The following is an 18,461-nucleotide window of genomic DNA, read 5'->3' on the forward strand; positions in this document are numbered from 1 at the left end:
AGTGAGATATTCTGTCTCAGGGTAATAAGATAAGGGCAATAAAGAAACACACATACAGTTGTGCTCTGACGTTCAATTGTGTGGGGGCTGACATGTGCAACATCCCCTTCCACACACACATAATACACAAATAAAAAATTAAGACAATTACAGTAGTAGAAAATAGATTAAAATATTGAAATTTAAATGTTTCTATCAGTTATGGCTGCATGGACTTTTGCTGTAGGTAAGACCTCAGATCTATGTCCCCGAAGTGCACCTCTGGTTTTAGACTTTGGTACATCTGACTGCTCTGTAGATTCAGCTCTTTCACAGACTCACAAAGAAGTTACTCTTCACAGTGCCCATCTTTTCCTGTTGTGGGAATAGAAGCAAGCACCTTCAAGCTCTCTAAATGTTAGAGAAGGGGCTGAAAATCCCAACTGTGATTTCCAATCTTCGTGACTTCATTTGATATTTCACATGGAACATAATCAATCCCTGTGATCAGACTGCAACTGCAGTCTATCCTATATGCAGTCCTATAAATGCTTAACACTATTAACTGTATTCTAGAAATGTCTTCAATTCTGATTTCCTGACCATTCCAATGATTCTGACAAACCCCTTTTCCTTTAATGTTAAAAACCACCAAGCAAGGATGGGAATTTTAATGAGTACAAAGGCATCTTCACTATTGAGTCACCATTTTTTTAGGCACCATTTGAAAGGTATCGGGCAACACGCTCACCACCTTCCTCATTTCGCTTTTAGGTTAGGGGTGGGCTTAGCCTGGGAGCTAGCAAGAGAATGAGGCTTTTGTCCGAAGAGTCTGTAGTGCGCCCCACAGCTTAGAGCAATTCGTGAACATCCTTTCTCAGTCCAAGGAAGTTTCAATTCAAAGTGTGCTCTTGCTCTGCCTTCCAGAGAGGGAGTAAAGCTGACATTATTTGTGTGGGACTCCAGTGTTTCACAAGGAGCTATTCTGGTAGCTGGTATGGAGACAACAATGAAATCATTCCTATAAAATATAGCTAGCAGCGAAACAAGACGATTTTAGTATCTTACATCTGGTAAACTGGACGCAACGTGACACAGATTCAGCTGGAAAAGTTGAGCACTCTTAGGTTGAGTTCCAAGAAGAGAGCTGTGCAGTGAACTGGATTTTTTTTTGGATGAAGTCCCAAGTTCCTTCAGATAAAAAAAAAAAGAAAAAGAAAAAGAAAAAGAAAAGAAAATCAAGAAAGGAGAGTGTGGGCACCTGATCCTGACTCCTGGTCACCTCTGTGGGAGGTTTGAATTAGGAAGTTTCCTTCAGAAAGGAGGAGAAAGTGAAGGCGGAGAGCATGACAAGTCACCTCCCCTGATGGTCATGGGAACAGGCACACTTCCTGTAGAATGTTCACTTATTCTCTACGGGGCACAAAGAGAACATTCTGTTTTATTGCCAGAACACAGAGAAACTTCTGAATTCATTACTAGTAAGTCTGTACTGTGTATTTGGAACACACAGGGGCTTTTACTGGGGTAGAACTGCATCAGAACCAGTTCTGATTGAGCCCAGGATAGATTCTCCAGGATTACTGATGCCATGATTCATGGACCACATTTCAGAAGCTACAGAGATGCATTTGGCATCTTACAGGAATTGTAGAAGGACATTTAGCCACACTTTCTTCCCTCTCATTCTCAGCTTTATTTTAGGAGTAAAAATCATACATAACAAATAGTAATAGTAATAACAACTCAAAAAAAAAAAAAACCCTGACAATTTGACTCAGTACAATCTGCTCAGTATGTAAGCGAACATTATTTATGGCGTAGCAGCTGGCTATGTATTTTAGAGGCCAAGTACCTGCCTACTATGCATAAGGTCCTGGAAATAAGCCTCAGCATTGTAAAATAATCAAACCATGTAAGAGCTAACAGAGATTGAAGAGGAGGTTGTAAGAGGGACTTTGGAAGCAAGAAAATACAATGTCTTTAATAGAAGGGCTGAGATTTGACAAATGAGTATATAGTACCCTGTTATTGGGTTGGGAGATAAAGGTACCAAAATTCAATTCTCATTTCCCACATGTTAGCTATGTGAAGCAGGGAAAATTGTTTTATTACTCTGAATCTCATCTTCTACATTTTTCCTAGTCTGAAACCACATCAGAGAGTAGCAATAACACAGGAAATTACTTGCACAGGGACTGACGATATTTATTGCTTCTTCATAAATGGCCTCTGTCCTTATCATCAAAAAGAGACTTGGATATAGAAACATGAAGACAATATACTGAAAATGAAATCTTGGGAGTTTAGTTTTTCAGGACCAATCAATTATTCTTGTCTTTTGATACAAAAATGCCCGGGGCTTGTTCCAAAAGCTGCTGAGTCAGGATCTCCATAGGCGATCTTGACATGCTTAATCAGCAAGCATGTGGTGACTGGAGAACAAAATGGCTGAAGGCACTGAAAAGTGAAATATGAAAAATATTTGTAGAGTACCCGTGCCCAGGCCTCATTACAAGTATGGTAGTCCGCACATTTCCTCCCATGATATTCTTTCAGCACACATATTTCTGTATACTGTTCCAGGTTAGTGGTTCACATCTGATGCTGATTTGCTCATGGAAGGCATTTGATGATGTCTGGAGACTGTTTTTCCCCACTAGGATGCTGCTATTGGACTCTATTTAGGTAGCCAGAAATGCTGCTGAAGATTTAGTCATATACAAGACAATGCCTGGATTCCCCCATATTTATTATCTGGTCCATAGAATCAACAGTGATACGGCAAAGACCCTTTTAATTTTATTGTTTACAGTAAGAACATGCTTGTTTCAGTCAGAACGGTAAGGAAAAATTAAGAAGTTTGGGACAGGTTATAAAGAAAGACATAAGCCAAGCTGAGAAATTTAGCTTTTAAGTGGCAGGGAATGGGGACCACTTTTTTTTTTAACTGAAGTATTGATAAAAGCAAAATTATAATAAATTTGTTAATGGGTTAGGAAAAAATTTCACTGACATTTATATGTATATACATGTGACATGTTATATATACATATATGTATATGCAGTCTAAAGCTCGAGAGAGAAGACAACAGGGAATATGGATATTTGTAAAAGCTTGGTTTTAGATTTGCTAAGTCTTGAAGTTATATCAAATTTTAAAAAAAAATAAATTTGATTGTGTGTGGAGGATAAGGTGAGCATGTAAGTAGAATGTATTTATTTTATAAATGTGGAAATCAACTGGTGTGGCTCCTCTTACTGGAGAGAACTAGTAGTAGGGATTATAACTGGCTTCTTCCCTCTAGGTTCAGAATTCTTGGTGTGACCATCAGAAGGTAAGAAGAAGGAAACCTGAGATTTGTGCTCACTATACTCAAGCCCTGGACACACGGGAGTGCGGAGATTCATTTATGTCCCCAGTGTGTGAAAACTGTTGTGACTATCATTCCATCAAAGAATGCAGTTCCTGGAAAGTTGTTTTAGGTTTTGTTTGTGTTTGTTTTTAGTTATGAAGAACAAGATCAATCTGTAAAGTTTATTCATTCTGGTAGAAATCTGGTTATTCTATCAGTAAGTATCTTGGTTAGATGATTTGAATCTCTGTCTCTCTTCATGTCTCTGTCTCTGTCTCTCTCCATGCATGTGTGTCTTCATGTGTGTATGTGTGTGTGTGTGTGTGTTATACATGGATGTGTGCCCTGACATATGTGCACCTGGATACTAGAGAACAGCTTTAGCTACCATTCTTTCAGTGCTGTTCACCTTGTTTTTCTTCAGACTCACTGGTAAGAACTCATCAAATAGGCTAGACTCAGTGGCCATAGCCATAGGGATCTATCATCTATCTATCTATCTATCTATCTATCTATCTATCTATCTATCTATCTATCTATCATGTGTGCAGCAGATGGTTAAATAAAAAACCAAGAACTAGTCAAAATACAGCAAATAAATGTTAGTAGAGTGAGTCCTTAGATATAAATGAACATCTATATAACACCGCTTTAGCATGGCTCAGAGACCACTGTGGAAGAAGGGGAAGAAATATTGTCAGATCCAAAGGTCAGAGAGTACCACAACCCAAAAAATTACTTCTGGACCTAAAAATACCACTTCATTCATGAAATCACAGCATCTGTGGTTAACTGTATAAAGTGTGCACAAGATAAAGCCAGTAATATGGTAACAGGGAGCAATGTTTGCTTTATTTTTCAAGACAAGGTTTCTCTGTGTAGCCCTGGTTGACCTGGAGCTTGCTCTGTAGACCAGGTTGACCTCGAAATCAGAGATCTGCCTGCCTTTGCTTACTGAGTGCTGGGATTAAATGAATATTCCATCAACACCCATGAAATTTGAACTCCTTTCATTTGTATTTTTCTTTGCCATAAAGGGTTCTCCCACACTTGGTCATACTTTGTATCTGACTTTGATAGCAAGTTCCCAGGCTTCTCAGACAATGGATTTAACATTGCTAATTTCTCAGACAATTAGAGGCTGTCTTAGTCAGGGTTTCTATTCCTGTACAAAACATCATGACCAAGAAACAAGTTGGGGGAGGAAAGAGTTTATTCAGCTTACACTTCTACATTGTTGTTCATCACCAAAGGAAGTCAGGACAGGAATTCATGCAGGGTAGGAGCTTGGAGGCAGAAGCTGATGCAGGGGCCATGGAAGGGTGTGGCTTACTGGATTGCTTCCCCTGGCTTGCATAGCTTGCTTTCTTATAGAACCCAAGACTACCAGCCCAGGAATGGCACCACCCACAATAGGCCCTCCCAGCCATGATCACTAATTGAGAAAATGCTTTACAACTGGATCTCATGGAGGCATTTCCTCAAGGGAGGCTCATTTCTCTGTAATGACTCCAGCTTATGTCAAGTTGACACACAAAATCAGCCAGTATAGACACAAACCTTATTTTAAGGAAGAGAAGAGATAGAATAGAGTACAAAGGGCATGCCTGACTGACAAGGACACACCATCTTCTTCTCTTTAGGCCACTAGCTTTGCACCTATAAACATTTCTCCTCCTCCTCCTCCTCCTCCTCCTCCTCCTCCTCCTCCTCCTCCTCCTCCTCCTCCTCCTCCTCCTCCTCCTCCTCCTCCTCCTCCTCCTCCTCCTTCTTCTTCTTCTTCTTCTTCTTCTTCTTCTTCTTCTTCTTCTTCTTCTTCTTCTTCTTCTTCTTCTTCATATTATTAGTACACTGAAGCTATCTTCAGACACACCAGAAGAGGGCATTGAATCCCATTATAGATGGTTGTGAGCCACCATGTGGTTGCTAGGAATTCAATTCAGGACCTCCAGAAGAGCAGGTGCTGCTTTTAACCATTGAGCCATCTGAGGAAGCATCTTACAGATGATTTTATGAAGGTTTTAGAAGAACAAGAGGTTTTGTGCTTCTCTTTTGTACTTGAGCTCAGGTTGTAGTTTTAAAATATGTGGATAACAAAGAAGATGACCTAGGCTGGCACCCACAGGTTTAAGTGTTTTTGACACTGCTGTACATTTGCTTGACCTGTACTGGATTAAGTTCAGGTTTCCCTTTGGCTTTAACATTGTATAATTTGAAGTCTTTTGATTCCTATAATTATGATCTGGTATTTTAAAATCAACCAGTATGTATGTATGTATGTATGTATGTATGCATTATCTATCTATCTATCTATCTATCTATCTATCTATCTATCTATCTATCTATCACTATCTTTTATTTATATATAATCTATCTATCATTATCTTTTATTTATATGTAATCTATCTATCTATCCATACATCTCATCTTTTATCTGTATGTATCATCTGTGAAATTATCTATTTGCTTGTGGAAGGCAGGTGGCTGACAGCTATTTTTTCCCCCAAAAGTTATCTGTCTCATAATATTCAGAAACTATGACTTTGTTACCTTTCAGTCAAAGTATTTTTAAGTTATAATGAAAGTAGGTATATTATACAGATCTTTCACTTCCTTAGTTAGAGTCACGCCAAGGTATTTTATATTATTTGTGACTATTGAGAAGGGTGTTGTTTCCCTAATTTCTTTCTCAGCCTGTTTATCCTTTGTGTACAGAAAGGCCATTGATTTGTTTGAGTTAATTTTATATCCAGCTACTTTATTGAAGCTGTATATCAGGCTTAGGAGTTCTCTGGTGGAATTTTTAGGGTCACTTATATATACTATCATATCATCTGCAAAAAGTGATATTTTGACTTCTTCCTTTCCAATTTGTATCCCCTTGATCTCCTTTTGTTGTCGAATTGCTCTGGCTAGGACTTCAAGTACAATGTTGAATAGGTATGGAGAGAGTGGACAGCCTTGGTTAGTCCCTGATTTTAGTGGGATTGCTTCAAGCTTCTCACCATTTACTTTGATGTTGGCTACTGGTTTGCTGTAGATTGCTTTTATCATGTTTAGGTATGGGCCTTGAATTCCTGATCTTTCCAAGACTTTTATCATGAATGGGTGTTGGATTTTGTCAAATGCTTTTTCTGCATCTAACGAGATGATCATGTGTTTTTTTGTCTTTGAGTTTGTTTATATACTGGATTACGTTGATGGATTTCCGTATATTGAACCATCCCTGCATCCCTGGGATGAAACCTACTTGGTCAGGATGGATGATTGTTTTGATGTGTTCTTGGATTCGGTTAGCAAGAACTTTATTGAGAATTTTTGCATCGATATTCATAAGGGAAATTGGTCTGAAGTTCTCTATCTTTGTTGGGTCTGTCTGTGGTTTAGCTATCAGAGTAATTGTGGCTTCATAGAATGAATTGGGTAGAGTACCTTCTGCTTCTGTTTTGTGGAATAGTTTGTGAAGAACAGGAAATAGATCTTCTTTGAAGGTCTGATAGAACTCTGCACTAAACCCATCTGGTCCTGGGCTATTTTTGGTTGGGAGACTATTAATGACTGCTTCTATTTCTTTAGGGGATATAGAACTGTTTAGATCATTAACCTGATCCTAATTTAACTTTGGTACCTGGTATCTGTCTAGAAACTTGTCCATTTCATCCAGGTTCTCCAGTTTTGTTGAGTATAGCCTTTTGTAGAAGGATCTGATGGTGTTTTGGATTTCTTCAGGATCTGTTGTTAGGTCTCCCTTTTCATTTCTGATTTTGTTAATTAGGATGCTGACCCTGTGACCTCTCATGAGTCTCGCTAAGGGTTTATCTATCTTGTTGATTTTCTCAAAACACCCATGGAAGGAGTTACAGAGACAAAGTTTGGAGCTGTGACGAAAGGATAGACCATCTAGAGACTGCCATATCCAGGGATCCATCCCATAATCAGCTTCCAAACGCTGACACCATTGCATACACTAGCAAGATTTTGCTGAAAGGACCCAGATAGAGCTGTCTCTTGTAAGACTATGCCGGGGCCTAGCAAACACAGAAGTGGATGCTCACAGTCAGCTATTGGATGGGTCACACGGCCCCCAATGGAGGAGCTAGAGAAAGTACCCAAGGAGCTAAAGGGAACTGCAACTCTATATGTGGAACAACAATATGAACTAACCAGTACCCCGGATCTCTTGTCTCTAGCTGCTTATGTATCAAAAGATGGCCTAGTCAGCCATCACTGGAAAGAGAGGCCCTTTGGACTTGCAAACTTTATATGCCCCAGTACAGGGGAACGCCAGGGCCAAAAAGGGGGAGTGGGTGGGTAGGGGATTGGGGGGGTGGGTATGGGGGACTTTTGGGATAGCATTGGAAATGTAAACAAGGAAAATACCTCATAAAAAAGAATATAATAGAAAAAAAGAAAGTAGGTATATTAAAATGAGAAAAATATACTAGATTATTAACTGAAACCACTGCAATCACAAGGTGATTACAAAAGGAAAATAGGAGGGTTGGAATTATAGAAGCAGCACAGGCTATGGCTATTTGAAGATGGGAGGGGGCAATAGGAGGGATTATGACTCAAGGTCTCAGTTCCCCTCAAGGACCAAAGCAAGGCTTTGAAGGTCATTTGGCTCCGTTGTCACCTTGATATTTGCTCCCAGGAGACGTTTGACTCCAGTCTTGTAAAATCATGTTTGTTTTTCTAGGACATTAAGCTTATAGTTATTTGCTGTAATGAAATCAATCAAGATGCTATTTAAAACTTTACCATGAAAGCTTATCATTCATAAATCCTGTATTGGTCTTTGTAGTTTCATACTCTTTACCAAATAAAATGGGATATAAAAACAGCCTCAGTCAATAAATAGTTAATGAACTCACATAAAGTCATAAATTGTATTATTTGGATTAAGTACCTGGTTCACTATTTTCTAGTGGCTTTAGGCAGGACATGCTATGCTGTGACTCAATGTTTTCTCTTTTGAAGTTAAGATATTAAGAGTTCTTGTCTTACAGCATTAAAGGACTGCCAACTCCTAAAACACACACTTATTACACACAATTCTAATCTCCCATAATGCTCTACACTAATTACTTCTATCATGTGCCATACGAAAATCAGAAAATGAAAAATTTAGTAGAAGTTGGGACTACTAGCAGTTACACAGTCCAAAGGACAGAAGAGTTAAATACAGAAGCCCTAGAGGGAGCTAGGGACGAGGAGTCTGCCCGAGGCTAGGTTCAGCTTTCTGAACTTCTGAATTTTCAGTGGCTTTGTTTCCAGTTCTCAATCTATTCTGGGAATTCCACAGAGGCTGAGATCACTTCTCTCCACCATGCTTCATGAAAGTACGAGCTAAAATGAGGTTCTGCAGCCCCCAAAGTAGGTTTTTATCTCATCCAAATGCACAGAAGGAAAATGGTTACATTTACCTGATTAGTCAAACGTTTTCCCTGGTGTGGAAAATTGAGGACATTCTCATTTATCATTGTTTGGTTATTTGGGGGGATGAAAAGAAAGGGCTCTCTCTCTCTCTCTCTCTCTCTCTCTCTCTCTCTCTCTCTCCCCCCTCTCTCACCTGTGTGTGTGTGTATGTATATGTATGTATATAATTTATGTATTTACATCTCAAATGCTGTTCCCTCCTGGTCCCCTCTCACAGGGTTCCTCCTCTCCTTGTCTCTTTGCCTCCAAGAGGGTGGCCTCCCTTTGTGTCCCTGACCCTGGTGCATCAAGTCTCTACAGGATTAGGGACATCCTCTTCCATTGAGGCCAGACAAGGAAACTCTCTGCTGCGTATGTGCTGGGGGCTTTGATTTTAAGGGAAAATACATGGTCTTCTAACATGTGAAAATGATTAGCATGGGGCATTCTAGCCACTCATTCTGATGTAATTGTTCAGTATTTTTTCTGGGTTTGCAAATTGTATATTTCAAAGGGTGAGAAGAAAATAGGCTTTAAGAAATATCTCTGTTTGCAGGATGAACCTGATTGATTTGCTGTCTGGCTTTTGTTGTTGAGAACCCAGGGTTTTGGGACTGGAAGCTAATGCGTGTCATTATCTTGGCACTTCCCTTGATATAGATTTTTGTCTGTGGAGATGAGAAATATCAAGTACCAATCAATAGTGTTCACAAAACTCCCAATGGAGGCGATTTTATTCATATGGGAAGAGAGGCTTTAGAGGAACACTTGTTTCCTTTGAAGAAGAGGTTTTAGATTTAGACAGCAGTCTGTCCCCTAGTCATAGGCTTGAACAATAATGACACTGGCATGGCTGTAATGTTTTATAATTCATAATGTATGGCCAGGTACATTTTACATAGGACATCCCATTTCCCTCGAGGCTAGATTGTTGTGACCCCCATATTAAAAAGGAGAGACCCTAATCCCAGAAAAGTCAACTGTCTGTCATGCTCACATGGCTGTCCCATTAGAGCTCTCCAGGAGAACAAGAGCAACCGTCCATCTCTCTGTGCTGTTTTGTCAGCCCGACCTACACAAGCTAGACTCCTTTGGGAGGTAGAAACCTCAGCTGGCAGGGAAGATGACTGACCACATGATAAAGCAGGCTGAGCAAGCCACGAGGAGCAGGGCAGTATGCAGCACCCTTCCAGGGCCCCTACATCTACATCAGCTGTTCCTGCCTCAAGTTCCTGTTCTGTCTTGGATGCTAGAATATAAGCCACAAGGTGAAATAAAATCTTTCTTCCCCAAATTGTTTTTGCTCATGGTATTTAATCATAGCCGTAGAACCCAAACCAAGACACAGCCGTTATGTGTCTCTGTACAGAAAGGTATTTATGTCCAGCAAAGGATTTTAATATGATGTTAGCCTTGGACATATGGGGGTTGTGAAGTCTTCTTAAGTTTTGCCAAGTTGGATACCCAGGAAAACCTCAATATAGTTGAAAGCAACTGTATCTCTCCATAATTTTCAGAGCAAAAAACACAAGGGAAAAAAAGGGTGGATGTCAAATAGCCAGGTAGAGAGCACAGGGTTAGCCTTGCTCAACCTCTCTGCCTTGCTCAGCTCCCCCCACCCCAGACTTCATGGTGTCTGACTACATTCTTTTCTATACTCTTTAAAATTCAAATGCAAATTTCCTCTAGAAACATCTTTGTATACAGATCCAGAAACAGAACTTGATCAATTAGGTTTCTGGGTACCCCCTGGACTAGAGCTCTATGATCATAGCCGCTAAATGCCAAAGCCGTGGTTGAGATGGGTTTCTTAGCAGTACACAGCATTTGTTTCTCAAACAAAAGTTTGAACAGGGCATGGTGGCTCATGCCCATATCCAGCACTTGGGAACTTGAGGCTTTGTCTCAAAAACAAAGAGAAAAATTGTTCCAAATAATTAGACTGTGTAGGTCTGTATTTTTTTCTTCACATGTGAAAGAGTACATGGGGTATCCTTGAAACCACATGATGAATACAAATCTAAAGGCTGTTGTGGACAATGTCAGCAATTGGAATTGTCTGGATACAGAGGAATAAGAGGAAAGGCAGCATGAAGAGGCAAGAGCTCTCTAAAGGGGAGGCTTGGTCAAGCTCTGCTTACTGCTCTGGGCTGGAAAGCAAGTCTTTCCTGCTGCCATGTTCTTTGGGTTTTCAAAAGATTAAAGTGCAGGTTTTCACCTGAAACCTTGAGCTGGCTTGGGGGTGAATGCCAGCATTACATTGCCACAGCCAGCAGCTTTCTGGTGGGAGAAGGAGGCTTCTTTTCTTCCTCCACATAGTCAGACATGCTGCAAGATCAGGGGTGTCTCGGAAGGGCTTTCTCTGAACAGTCATTTTAATTTTAGTGTGTAGGATAGTATGGAATTCTCAGTTAATGACTCGGCCAGTTCAGCAATCAATCTGAACAAATAGACAATTTCTTGGGAATTCATTAACATTTTTCTTATACAGGCTTGGGAAATAAACCAACTCGAAAGCCCTTCTTTTAGAAATGTTCACCTGCAGAGAGTGCTGGCTCATTTGTACATATGACAAAGTGGGTCGCTGAGAAAAGGATTTATGTGGTAAAAAATTTCAACATGACTATTTCCACGTGCCTAAAAAATATGAATAACAATTGCCCTTAGTGGGAGATTTGGTTTGTAATCATTGCATAACAGTATAAGAGCCCACCATTGAAGCACATATCGGTGTGTATCTTTACTTGTGACCTTTAGCTTATAGAGCAGGAAGGAAGCTGATATGTCAATGGCATTTTATATTAGCAATGAGATTTTCAACACAACATATCTTTTGTTGAGTGTTTATTAGGCACCAGATTTTCGTTATTTTTCATTTGTCAAAGAATCTTACTTCACAAATGGTATAACTTCTTGATTTTACGAACAAGGGACTCACAATGTTCAAGTATATTTAAGTTAAGATTATTTAGATGCTAAGAGAGAAATGAACAAAATTGATCTAAATTATAGGAAAGCATAGAAATTATTATTATGTCCCTACTATATGCCAGATTGTGTTATGGTTTCTTAGTTCTTAGGAAAAACTTAAGTCCCTGATTTAGTAGAGCTCTAATTTATTTGTAGGTCCTGGTAGCAAGCAAATAGTTTGCATTGTATAATATTCCATAGTCCTGCCTACTTTAAAGGAAAAGATTAGGTAAGAGACGGGCTCTTTTGTCGATGGTGTACGGAGAACTGGTTGCCTGGGGGGTGGTGACATTTAAACAAAAGTTAAAAGTGGAGGGAGAAGCAGGCATTTCCAGGACTGTCCATGTGACAATCACATCCTGTTATAACTTGCCATTCAGTTCTCTACCAGTGTCTTTCTTTGGTTATTTATAACTTGCAGGGTCATATGATACCAGGCTCCAGAAAGGGCACACACTCTGCTCTGACCTTGGTCCCTTTCCTCGGAGTTACCTGGGCACCTTAAGCTTATTAACAGGCCTCGATTTCCTCATCTGTTAAGTCTAGGTCACAATTTTCATTACATATGACTATGAAACTAATGCACAGGAAGTTTCCAGAGATACCTTGAAGATGCAGTAAACAGGAGTCAGGGCTATGTTTAAATGAACCATTTGTGTCTCATAAAGAATGTGGAGACGTTCCCTTCTTTAGCGCTCTGCACCTACACCTTTGAGAATTAGGGTGAGTGGTTAATTATTTAACACAATGTTAAGATGCATCTATTAACATACATTGAACTAACTACAAGTATTTGCAGAGTCTCATGAAGAGGAAAAGCAAGCAAGGAACAGATAAAGAATGTTCTGCCATTTGCAGAAGCCATAGCTCTGTTCCATTGCTGGCCTGCTGATTAAAATCTTCAGACTGGCCTGTCAGGTCATCCAGAAATCTGGGTCTGGTCTCAGAGTGCTTTCTGATGTGCTATGTAAGTTAAAGCTAATCTCTTGGCCTGCTTGCTTTCAGGAGGAGACAAAGGATCTCTCACTTTACTTATCTCAAAGGAGTCTTTCAAAAAAGACAAATGACAACACACACACAGGCGCACACACACAATCTCTGAAAATTGTACCCCAGTGTGATATAACTTACTGCTAAATGTGGGATATAATTTCGTAAGGAAGCAAAGATTCTAAGTCACAGTCTACCTCATGGACAGTGGAGTCTATCAACAGAGTGTGAGTTAGTAACCACTCTGGTATGAAAAGGGAAAGGACACAATAGTGAGGTGCTGGGGTTCAGTAGGGTCCAGTGGGGGAGCTGGGGAGCTCCCAGACTTTGGACGGGCCACTATCTAGTTTTCCACGCTGACTTGGTTGAACCTATATAACTCTGTCATCTAGTCAAGATCCTCTCTGAAGCTAGAATTTAGATTCATGATCCCAGACAGTATCATCATGGAAATTTCACTAAGAATTAAATACATTAAATTTGTTGTTAGCATTGTGTATGCCACTGATGCTCAAAGAAGTTTTAAACGGATGATGATGATGATGATGATGTCTTAAGACAGGAATTCCTCTGGCTTTTAGATCTGGATTCTTTTAGGTCTTGGAGGTACACTTGAGCAAGGTTTTGAAGACTATCAAAAAGTCTATTCAACCCTGGCTAAGACCTAACAGGCAACTACTGTAAACAGTCCACTGGATTTGCTCCAGGCTGAGGGGCTAAGCCTGTGTCCCACTGTACCTCTGAACTGGACATATGGGGACTAATTCCAAGGGCTGATTCAGTGGAGTGAAGGCTTCCGAATGCCTAAAGATGAGTGGAGATGCTGATTCCATTTCACAGTGCCTATTGCATGGCCAGGGCACACAGGCTGACTCAGCCCCTCAGACTCACTCATACCCATTTTCTCCCTTTCTCTCTGTTTGCTCCAGATTGTGGGGAAGCTCCTAGGCATCTGCACGACTCAATTTTGAAACCTATACCAAGGAGAAGTGACCTTTCCTTATTGCTCTCTGGGACTCTTTGAGATCGGCAGACTTCTCAGCAGTGCCCTATCTATGCTGTTCTAGGGTCTTCCATCTTTTCTATCCTCACGATATTCCCATGGTAACCCTCTGGGAGGGAGGAAATGGATAGTGTACCACTGAGGAGCTATTTTTAGATTTCTGCCCAGATGCTTTGACAAATCTGTTGAAGGATAGAAAAATGAACCAAATATAGACAATTTTTGTCAACAAAATTATTATTTAAAATTTATATCATAAAATTGATCTAGACAGGCATACTTCTAAATTATACCTAATATTCTACTCTAATATATAACCACATTCCCTAACCTCAATTTATCCCATGTTCATTCAGCCTTTCTTCTTAGGCTGAAGGAGTTGGCAGGAATATAAATATTCAGAATGTGGCCTACATAACTCTTGGAAAACCATTTGTTTAGATCCTGCTACCATTAGCACTGGCTACATTTGTGTGGTGCCCATCTTTTGCAACTGTGTCACTGACCTTTCTCCATCTTTCTGAAATGTTAATATGATTCAGTGCTTTTTTTTTTATGTCATGTATCTCCCATCTTCCATCTTCACCCTTTGCCATTTTTTGCCCTTTACATATAATAAATAATCACACATAATAATAAACCTATACTCTACATATGACAGAAAACTTCCATTTTCTTCCATTCTACTAAAGAACACATCTCAGTCTTAGAAACATATGGCTGTGAATTTACAAAGTGCCCATTTAACCTTTGTGAGTGTCTTTAATGTACAAGACACTTACCCGAAGCTGCTAATTCAAACTGTGTACACACAGTAAAATCCAAGACAGTAAAGCAAACATAGTTACACCTCAATGTTTTGCTTCCAGCAGCCATCAGCTGACCTGGAATTTGACCGTGTGGTAATTTATACAACCTGCCTTCGTGTGGTGAGGACGACCTTCGAGAGATGCGAACTCGTTAGAAAGATCTTCCAAAACCATCGAGTAAAGTTTGAAGAGAAAAACATAGCTCTAAATGGTGACTATGGGAAAGAGTTGGATGAACGATGCAGGAGAGTCTCTGAAGCTCCTTCCCTTCCTGTTGTCTTCATTGATGGCCACTATCTTGGGGTAAGTATACCACAGAAGAAAACTGCTTTTGCGTATGTCCCACCTATGAACTGTATGAAAAGATGACCTGTGACATGACCGCTCGGACATTTGCTGTTTGGATGAGCTCAGGCCTAAGGGTTTGGATTCTTATTCTATTCCAAACAATGTGCTGCTGTGTCGTTCATCCTTGCAGAATAACAGTGAGATGAAGTCAGTGTGAAATTGCTTTGTTGAATAGCGGTACATTCCTGACATGCTCAGTTAACTTCGACTTCCTAAAACTGACCCAAGATAGAACTACGTTTTTTAGTGTAAATCAAGATTTAAGTATTTTTAAGAGAAACATTTGTAAATTTTAATTCTCCATATTCAAATAATCAAATAATTTCTGGCCCAATGACAAAAATACGACGACTGAAATGAAGTCTGGAGCCAAAATTATATCCAATTATTGTTTCATATCATTTTTGAGTTTATTAATAATGGCAGTGTGACTTAGATTCACACAAAGCAATAAGCAGAGAGAACCCAATTTCCAGAAAAGCAACAAATCTGCCTCCTTCTTGCTCCTTGAACAACACTGTTAGTGTCCTTAACACCCTTGATCTCCAAACACACTTGGGTAAGACACCCCAGGATGAGAACAAAAAGCCTAAAGGTATAGCAACCACTGAGTCGTGTAGCCAGCCAACTGATCCCTTATCAGAGATCAAAGATTTTCAAACCTTAGAAGGATGCTTGGGTCTTGATCATGCTCAGCTTCTGATTTTAACTTTTAACACTGAGGTACTGAGGAAGAAAAAAAATCTATATTGGGGAGATGTCTGATTTGTTTCAGGGAACTTGTGTCTATTAGACTGGCTACAGGCATAGTTATTAAATGGAAAGATAAATGCCAAGAGTCCATGATTGCATAGCTATGATGACATGAAATTTCATTTTAATCAGAGCTGAAAAAGCACAGCATTTTGAAATGGAGGATTTTTGACTTGAAGTATTGATCTACCTGTGTGTTTCACCATTTACTCTTAGGTTCCAGAACTATAATAGTGGCTGTGAGAGTGGTGTTAAGGATAAGGACATTGATGGTGACATCTGATGTTGCCTTCTCAGCTTTCAGTTTGGCATATGTCTGATCCTTAGGATACTCAGCTCTCAGCCCTCCTGTGGCTGCTGGATTAGAAGGAAATGATGGGCTCAGGCAGCCTTGTTTTAAATACCTGCTCTGATGAGTAAAAGCTTTGGATTCAAGTAACATAGCTGACCAAGGAGAATGAGTCTGGGTTAGCTCTGTCTGACATTCAGAACTCTTGCTTTGTGTAAGACTCCCTTGAGTAACGGTATCTTACTGTGTCCTAATAGCAATTAGAATAGGGCTTGGCATGAAGTAGATGTTCTAGTGAAATTAGATTAGCTACAGGACTTGGTTATGTAGCTTCAGTATATCTATTTCTTCTTTCCCTGACTTCCTTCATAGACAAAGGAGGAAAGAAGGTGATTGCTACAAATGAGGTGAAGATCTTTTCAGGTACCTGGAGAACATAACTTACAAGGATTACAGACTGTGGCTGAGGATGTAGTTGGCAGAGTGCTTGCCTAGTGTGCACAAAGACCCCATTACTGCATAAATTGCGTACAATGGTAGAGGTCTGAAATTCTAGTACTTACACTTGGGAGGAGGAAGCAGGAGGATGCAGAATTTCAAGGCCCTTAATTGCATAGTGAGTTTGAGGCCAATCTTAGACTCATAAGACTCCATTTTAAAATATAAGAACAGAAAGCAACAGGCAACAAAGATAGATGGAAATTTGCTTTTAACTAGGGAAGCATTCTGATAACGTAAAAATTTCCCAACGTACTGTGTAAGTTCAATTTCAGTGGAACTGTATACAGCTAATGGAAAGCTTCGGGCAACATCAGGTATAAGGTGAGCTTCGCTCATATGCTGTTCTTGATCCATTCTATTGCATTCAGAATCCAGAATACCTAAGCTGGGCATGCTATCGAGGCAGTGCACCAGGCTGTGATACCTGTCTCATCATTTGTTTTTCAGTTGGAGGGACAGAAGGTGATTGCTACAAATGAGGTCAGGATCTTGGCTCTTTCCCAGTTGAGTTTTCCCTCTGATCTCTTTATGTGCACACTCAGCATCTAGGAGAGAAAGGCCACAGGGGTAACTCTGGTGCTTCTGGATTGTAAAATGCTGCTCTGCACCTGGAAGGAGTGAGTCAAGTTCTGAGTAACTTGTGCAACCACTCTCCTCCAAACCCAGGCAGCTGTTGTTTGAATCTCGATGAAGAAGCATCAGTGGCATTACACTGCACTAAGATGGTTTTCCTCTGCACGATTCATGGATCTGAAATGGAAGGATGCCCTCTGCTGGGTTTTGGCAGCGTAGAAAACTAACTTTTAGGGAGGAAAATTCAGCTGCTGCCCTAGTAAGTTGGTGATTTCCCTAACATCTGTGGTGTTTTGAACAGCTACATGAAACCACTTCAGTTAGCTTGAAATTAGGTGAGTGAGAAGAATTGGGATTTGATTGAGGAAGGAGAAATGGAATAGCTAGAGAAAGGGAGAGAGACAGGGACAGAGGTAGATGGAGACAGACTGTGGCAGTGAGGTTGGGCAGGGAGAATGGAGAGCAGGGCAGTCATTGGTAACATCCTTGCTAATCTACCATCATCACCAAGCCCCAGGTGGATGCTGTTGCCTGAATTCATTGTGTTCTTCCAAGGGAAGTCAGTGAGCTCATGAGCAAGAGAGGAAGAATCTATTAAAATATTTTTCTTCGGTTTTTTACTCTAATAAGCTAAAAGCCAAAGCTGGAGACAATGTAACACTTAATTACTTTAGGAAATAAATTTTGCAGAGTGTTTTCTGCAAATGGGGTAGTGGGGGTGTGTTCTGCTCAGAAGTGGCTTAAGCAATTCTTCTGGTGTTTTGGCATCGGAATATAATCTCATAAAAAGATTATGTTCTATCTAATACCTTAGTCATAGGTAAACTTAGACGTTCCACCAAGAAACAGGCTAGAAATCATGATTTTTCTGGACCAATCATCAAACCTATAATGGAAACTAGCAGACTTCATATTGGAACGAGTCTACAAACAAGAATGAACATAAGGGGTATCATGACAAGATTGCAAATACAATAAATTTAATACTAGTCCTTAAGTAAGAAAAGAGGAAACTTTTTAAAAATTATGTATTTTCTTCATTTACATTTCCAATGCTATCCCAAAAGTCCCCCATACCCTCCCCCTCACTCCCCTACCCACCCACTCCCACTTCTTGGCCCTGGCGTTCCCCTGTACTGAGGCATATAAAGTTTGCAAGACCAGTGGGCCTCTCTTTCCAGTGATGGCCGACTAGGCCATCTTCTGTTACATATGCAGCTAGAGACACGAGCTCCTGGGGTACTGGTTAGTTCATATTGTTGTTCCACCTATAGGGTTGCAGTTCCCTTTAGCTCCTTGGGTACTTTCTCTAGCTCCTTCATTGGGAGCCCTGTGATCCATCCAATAGCTGACTGTGAGCATCCACTTCTGTGTTTGCTAGGCCCCAGCATAGTCTCACAAGAGACAGCTATATCAGGGTCCTTTCAGCAAAATCTTGCTGGTGTATGCAATGGTGTCAGCGTTTGGAGGCT

The 18,461-nt window shown here is 40.2% G+C and overlaps 1 protein-coding gene across 1 annotated transcript in view; it reads left to right on the forward strand.

Moving 5' to 3' along the window:
- The window catches only part of Grxcr1 (glutaredoxin and cysteine rich domain containing 1), a 116,111-nt gene that overhangs the window by 53,314 nt on the left and 44,336 nt on the right, over nt 1-18,461 (forward strand). The window contains exon 2 of the mRNA XM_021163673.2: nt 14,586-14,828. Coding sequence (XP_021019332.2) covers nt 14,586-14,828 — 243 coding nt within the window. The remainder of the gene's footprint in view (nt 1-14,585; nt 14,829-18,461) is intronic.

This window comes from Mus caroli, unplaced genomic scaffold, assembly GCF_978045245.1.
Source record: "Mus caroli unplaced genomic scaffold, Mus_caroli_1 scaffold_4, whole genome shotgun sequence".
Classification (NCBI taxonomy): domain Eukaryota; kingdom Metazoa; phylum Chordata; class Mammalia; order Rodentia; family Muridae; genus Mus; species Mus caroli.